Source organism: Aplysia californica, unplaced genomic scaffold (assembly GCF_000002075.1).
Source record: "Aplysia californica isolate F4 #8 unplaced genomic scaffold, AplCal3.0 scaffold00047, whole genome shotgun sequence".
Lineage (NCBI taxonomy): Eukaryota > Metazoa > Mollusca > Gastropoda > Aplysiida > Aplysiidae > Aplysia > Aplysia californica.
The window spans coordinates 557,215-564,471 of NW_004797317.1; the positions used below are offsets into that span (position 1 = coordinate 557,215).

A 7,257-nucleotide genomic window follows, 5' to 3' on the forward strand; every position below is an offset into this window, starting at 1 on the left:
GTAATTAGTAAGAAATCGGGGATTTCTGATTCTGGCGAGCACGATGAAATGCCCATGAGAGGGTAATTCATGAACATGAGAACAAATTGATATTCAGGGATATTGGCGATGAGGGGGAAGGAACGGAAGATGATAACGAAATCCGAGCAGTAAAGTGAAGAACTTAAGAGAAGAGGGGAAGGGGAGGTAGGAGAGAGGAGGAGGAAAAGGAGGAGGGAGCAAAAGACAAGCCAGAGATGAAGCTAGCATCAGTAACTGTCACCAATATCCCGCCCGTTGTGTCAAGCTAACGCGATTTCCTCAGTGAGTGACATCCCCTTTGAAGCAGCCCAACACAAAAGCGATGGCGGGTGGGCGGGGCGATCACACACATTAGCAATCGATAAGCTGCTCTGTGATTGGCTGATCGTAGACGTGTCCTCCGTCACCGCGAAAACCGCCACAGGGAGGAAACCGCTCGTTTATTACAGAGCTGTATTGTCCAAATTTCATCAAAATTGTCCTTGCGTGTTTGAGTTGGTTTGTTCACAGTTTTTCCTTCAATGGGAGGTCATTTCGGAGAACGTCTGGGGAGAAAGAAGATCTAGCTGCCCATGACGTCTGTGCAGAAGGGACCCGGAATACTATTGTGTCCGTGGAGTCGTTCACACGCAACTAAAGCTGTAACTTCCACGCGTGTTGGCTTCATGACTGGCTTCTTTTGGGAACACTATCAGTTGTTTTTACTGCTAGATAAAGTATGAATGACAGTCGTTGTTGCACCTGGCTTGTTGTAAAGGGAAAATAAACAAACACGAAAAAACATTTTTACAAAAGTTTGTTATAAAGCAATAGAAGACGACGCGTTACCTCAATAGCCTTTCTTTTTCTGTACTTTCATCGTGGAGAAAAGTGCTGAATTATATTTATTAGAATAACAAAATAAAAACAGAGACCATTTTAATTACACACATACATTGCGTTGAATATTACACTTGTCTTTGAAACAACCATTGCTAACCAGGAGACATAAGCATTCCCTGATCACAGACAATATTTCTACAGAATCTGGCAATAAAGCGGAAGAAGAGGTTTACCCTTTATTACTCTTTCCTTGCCAAATGCAAAAAACACAATAATGAAGTTTTAACGAGACACGGACGTAATTTCCCCTTGACTTCAAGTAGTCGGTTGACCTCGCTACCCGCTAAACATTCGGGCCCCCTCAGCACCACCAGGACATCATGAGTCTACGGGACATGAGGCTGCTAGCTGCCGCCTACCCAGGAGCATTCGCCGCTGTGAGCTCAATGGCCGCGGTGGGTGCCGGCTTCCACCCACACCACCCTGCACATCCACACCACCCAGGCTTCCCAGGGGCTTCCTTCCCGCCCTTCTCCTACCCGAGCCCGGTCGACCAGATGGCTGCCCTGGACTGCTCGGTGAGGCATCACCACCAGCGACTTCTGCAAGAAGAGAACTCGGCGAGGGTGTCTGCTGCTGCTGCCGCTGCTGCTGCTGTGGCTGTTTCTGCTGGAAGTCCTCCCACGTCCTCCAGTGCCGCCATCATAGAGGGTCTCATGGGGGACAGGAAGACGCCGCATCGCTCCTCACCTGTTTCCGGTAACGATTTGGGACAGATGAACTTTCTGGAGACTTCTGAAGGAAGCAAGATGGCAGACAGTTTGAACGTTGCTGGTGAGTAATCACGGTTTGACTGAATAGCTCACTGACTGTATGCTGCAATGACGTGGTGCAATGGTTAAGTTCTCTGCCTTGCAGCCAAAAAACAGGAACTCGTATCCACACTGGGAAGACATTTTATGGGGTACACGCATCTCCGTCATTTCGCTGAAATGTTGATGACGATGTCTCTCATATAGACTGACCTGGTCCTGGCAAATATAATCCGAGCAGCCTGCCTTTTAAATGATCACAACTGTATTGACTGGGTGTAGAGTATTTTTACACATTTCTTACGTTCTCACTGATTTATATCGGCGATTTGTCAGATTATTTAATAAGATATTCCATTATGTAGTCAAATGAAACAACATTAATCAAAAATACACTTATGCTCATACTTCATCTTTATAACCTTAATTAAGACAGTGGAGCATTCAGCTATTTCAGCCATTGTAATGTTGCTACTGTAAACATCTGCACTCATTTCATAGGATTTATAAATTTTCTAATATCCATTTTGTTGTTGAGAGACGGGTGTATGTGTTTGTGTGTTTGTGTGTGTTTGTGTGTGTGTTTGTGTGTGTATAATATGTGTGTCTGTGTGTGAACATACCTCTGTGTGTAGGTGTGCCTTTATGTACATGTGTGTTTGTATCTCTCTCTCTCTCTCTCTCTCTCTCTCTCTCTCTCTCTCTCTCTCTCTCTCCCTCTCTCTCTCTCTCTTTCTCTCTCTCTCTCTCTCTCCCTCTCTCATTCTCTCTCTCTCATTCTCTCTCTCATTCTCTCTCTCATTCTCTCTCTCATTCTCTCTCTCATTCTCTCTCTCCCTCCCTCTCTCTCTCTCTCTCTCTCTCTCTCTCTCTCTCTCTCTCTCTTGTTCTGTTCTTTATCTCCCTGCTGTACGTGTGTTTGTGTGAGTGTGAGTGTGTGTGTGTGTGTGTGTGTGTGTGTGTGTGTGTTTGTGTGTATGAGTGAGTATATATATATATATATGTGTGTGTGCGAGTGTTTGTGTGTGTATGTGTGTGTGTGTGTGGGGGGGGGGGTGTATTCATTCTAATGAAACTAAAATCTATAATCATACAAAGACGAAAGGGGGGAGGGTGCTTTTTTTTATTGGAAGCTGACCTGGAATAATATGAAAACCGCAACTAAAAAAATGTATGTCTTCAAACACTCGTGCTAGTAGAATGAACTCATAGATATCACATCTATTTGGTTAAAACAAGCAAACAAGCACGCAAACAAACAAACAGACAAATAAACAAACAAATAAACAAACAAACAAACAAATAAACAAATAAACAAACGAACAAACAAACAAACAAACACACTAACTAACTAACTAACTAACTAACTAACTAACTAACTAACTAACTAACTAACTAACTAACTAACTAACTAACTAACTAACTAACTAACTAACTAACTAACTAACTAACGGACTGACTGACTGACTGACTGACTGACTGACTGACTGACTGACTGACTGACTGACTGACTGACTGACTGACTGACTGACTGACTGACTGACTGACTGATTAACTAACTTTTTACAATATTTTTAAAAGCTACACAAAAAACAACAACGCAAAAGCAAAACTTAAAAATAAACACTTCCCTTTCTAACATCAGACAGCACTGTCGAGTTAATTAGAAATACTATACTGTTTATTATTAATGTTTTTGTCAAATAATAGAGACAGTGAAGCACTTTGCTAATGGCTTTTTTTAGAGCGATAACTAATCGTATTGTGTATTTTAATGATAACGAACCTTGTTTAAGAACAAATTTTGCTGATCCTGTACTTTTTTCGAAGAGGAAAGAGAGCGAGCGGGAGATCTGAAAGACCCTTTGATGTCTTAAGAATGCTGTTGAAATGAGACCATATTATCATGTCACTGTTGGGCAGTTTATAGAAAATGATAGGACCTATATTTTTCTCAAAGGATTTTATTTTAATTCCAAGTAGATCTACTGCCGATTTTTTTTTTTTTTTTTTTGGGGGGGGGTTCGAAAGGCAACGCTTTTCCACTCAGTTCTATGTCCTGTAGTACTAGTACTAGCTTGAAATCTGTTGTTCTGCTTTCGAGATAACCTTAAAACTTCTTTTGGTTGGCATTAGAATTTGGCATTGATGTTTAATTTAATGAAACAGGATTCTGCATGCAATTACAATGTTTTGGATTATATGCAAGAAGATAAAAATTATTATTGGTGAACTATTCAGAGGTAATATGCCCAAAATGTTGGTTGCTCTTTAGTATAGGCCATGTGTGCGTGATAAATATTTTGTTGAAATTGAAATTTTAAATTCATAATGAAGGTGCAATTCTCTAGGCTAAAGAATGAAACCGGTGGGGGGGGGGGGGGTTTTCCTTTTATCTTGAAAAATGTACTCTCAGGGTTTAGAAAAATTGAACAACCTGCTGAAATCTTTTTGTTTGGATCCTTTAATTTGTTTATGTATCCAACTGATTCATATATTTGTTCTCGTTTGTAACTGATTGTCTTATTTCACAATTCTTTACTTGTATTTTCTTCCAAACACCTGTCAGTTCATTTGTATCCATTTTTTTTCTTTTTGCTTTGGATGGCATCGTTTGTTTGGGGTTTGTTTTGTTTTTGATTTTGTTGTTGTTTTTTTTAAAGAAGGGTTTGGGAGGGGGGGGGGGATTCTTCAAGCATACTTTTTTTTCTCCCTCCTTCACTTAGCTCAATCCTGAAAACAAAATGATGAATTTAATCTGTTTTCATATTATACATTATTAACTCATTCCAAAATTGAGGAATTGTTATGTGTATCATATTACTACATTGTATATACATGTACGTATGTATTCTTATGTGTAGAAAATGACGTCCCATGCCCAATATTTACTGCATCTGCTATACACCAAAATTGCTAATATTCTCCTTACATAGAGAGGTAAACAAATAGTACATAGAGCTATCGGCATATTATTTTCATCTATTTTGCCCCTTGCCAAAAAATCTCGTCTAAAGTGAAAGTAGGAGAAATGTTTCAGACAACCGGGTTCTATTTCGTGGCTGGTTACCAATCTATAAAAAACCCACTTTTTTTACTTTCTTTCCCCTCCAAAACAAACCAACAAAAATAACAAAAACAAAAACAACACAAAACGAAAAACACTGAAATATTGCTAACAATAATTTGGATGATATTGTTTGATTTATTGATTAATTGAAACTGGAGACGAAGGTAAAAGACAGAACATTGTTAAAGAGCAGGAAATGAGTCAAAAGGTGAAAATTTTAGAGAAGAAAATGTTCCATCGCTGTCAGGTTTTGAACCCAAAACCTATTAAATGAGAGGCGACCACCGTAATCTCTTACACCACAGGAGCCTCCACCCCCCCCCCCCCCCCCCCCCCCCGTCGTTTTTAAATTTATTATTATTATTATTATTATTATTATTATTATTATTATCTATTCTTCTTCTTCTTCTTCTTCTTCTTTCTTTCTTTCTTTCTTTCTTTCTTTCTTTCTTTCTTTCTTTCTTTCTTTCTTTCTTTCTTTCTTTATTTATTGTTCATCTATTTATTTACTCCACAGTACAGGAAACTATATCCTTTTGCAGGTCCTTTTAAGATCCTACTATTGTAAGCTTAAGACTACAGACATCTGTTGTGTTACCATAGGACACCCAAGTTTGATTCCCTAGTCGGGAGAAATGTTTTAGTAAATTATGTCTCAGTCTTTCTGCTGACATGTATTCTCTGCCTGGGTTGGCCCTTACAGGTAGGGTCGGTAGCCCATCTCTTAAATGATCTAAAGTGAGCCGATGGGGGTGTGAAAACATCAAAATTAAAATAAAAAAATTTATTCAGTAAAGAAACATTTTGGATCTGTACAATGACGTGATGCATAACACAAATTGTACTAAATTTGATTTCGGGCCCGAGACGATTAAAATAAAATCAATAATTTCTGTATATTGTATAGTTACAGTTGTTTTGTTGTTGTTGGTTTTTTTAATCGATGTGGTAAGGGTTACAAATTAAATTGGACTTTTAAAATCGTACGCACCTCTTTGCATTCTAAAAGGAGCACAACAATAAAGGACTGAAATATGTCAGTTTTTAAATTGCAGTTTCTATTCTGAATTGCATACAAGAGCTTTTTGATCTCTGAAAGTGGGCATAGTTGGCGGGTACTTTGATGCTCCTTCTTTCCTATCAAACATCTATTTAATTGTCTTAATCTCTCCTCACTTTTTTTAGTGTGTGTTCGTTACTCTCTTGTAATACCTCTTATCTTCGGCACTTAAGGCCTTGTTGTATTGCAACTGCCGTGAATACCCTTTCTAAAAATAAAGAAAAAATCATTTCTGAAATATGGCTCGGCCTTCGAAAAAAAAGGATACTGTTTAGATCTCTGAACCTGATCTCAGTGCAACCACTGCTATAGCCCCCCCTCCCCCTCCCCCACCCCTCCCCCTCCCCCACCCCACCCCCCTTTTGGGTGTACGTAGAGTATTATTAACCCGCCTAATTAAACACGTTCGCCAGGTAATGTGTTCTCTTCATTAAGACGTGTATTTTAAATAACGCAAAGGGCATTAAAAAAGACATATTAAACAGTTTTAGTTTAGTAAGAGTTTTATGGCACTAACAACTGCATACGGTCATACCAGTGCGCCAAACATAAATTAGTCATATTCACAACAGATCACACTACGGCTTGATTTTGGTCTATGCTTATATTAAAATGTTAAAAATTCATGGTAAAAATCTCGGTACCAAAATAACATTTTAGAGTTTGGCTTTGGTTTTGCATTAAGTTACACTCTGAATTTTAATATCGCACTTATTAGATAAGGCAAAGTGTAGGGGGGGGGGACTGTATTTTAGTTAATTTCAAGGCACAATGACGTAAAATAATTATGTAGTAAGATAGGTTTTAGCTACAGTTTGTCAAAATCATTGTGGGTAACTGTGAAACAGATGATTTTCAGCTGGAGCTTCAGTTTCATCTTTGACCGAGGAATAAACTTTCATATATTCATAAGAAAAAAACAAAAAAAAACAAAAAAAACGAATGATTATATCTGTATTTGTCTTTCTGTTTAAACTCACTTTTAAGAACACCTGGGTATGGTATACAAAATAACAACGAGGTGACTTCAAGATTCTTTTATGCACTTTGATATAATCACGAATAGCAAACGGCTCGGGCTTAAGGTGGTATGGGTGGGGTGCTATGATTTTTCCTTCTTCAAGAATGGAAGATCTTTTTTTCCAACCTCACGGAAGCTAACTTCTCATTTTTAAGCCTAATTCTTTTTCATTACGATTATTATTAGGGAGTGTAGAAGAGGGTCAATCTGAAGGAAGATCAAATCATGACATTCATTTCTCTCCTTTAACTTTCATCTTTTTGCCCATTTCTATCAATCGTCTTTGGAAACAACTGAGACTGCTACTCGACAAATACCTCGTCTTGAGTAGAATTCCTTTTCAGTACAAAAAGTACTATAAACATACACGACATTTGAACTGACATAGTAGTACTACTGTTCCCTACTTTTGGGAGAGTGGATGGAAATTGGTTGAGGGGGGTGGGGGTTG

General features: G+C 38.6%; 1 protein-coding gene across 1 annotated transcript in view; it reads left to right on the top strand.

The window, feature by feature from the left end:
* Positions 1-384: 384 nt before the first annotated feature.
* LOC101859843 (uncharacterized protein DDB_G0287625-like) overlaps positions 385-7,257 on the top strand; it is a 14,399-nt gene continuing 7,526 nt past the window's right edge. The window contains exon 1 of the mRNA XM_005092487.3: positions 385-1,677. Within this exon, the coding sequence (XP_005092544.1) occupies positions 1,224-1,677 (454 nt within the window). The 5' untranslated portion in view covers positions 385-1,223. The remainder of the gene's footprint in view (positions 1,678-7,257) is intronic.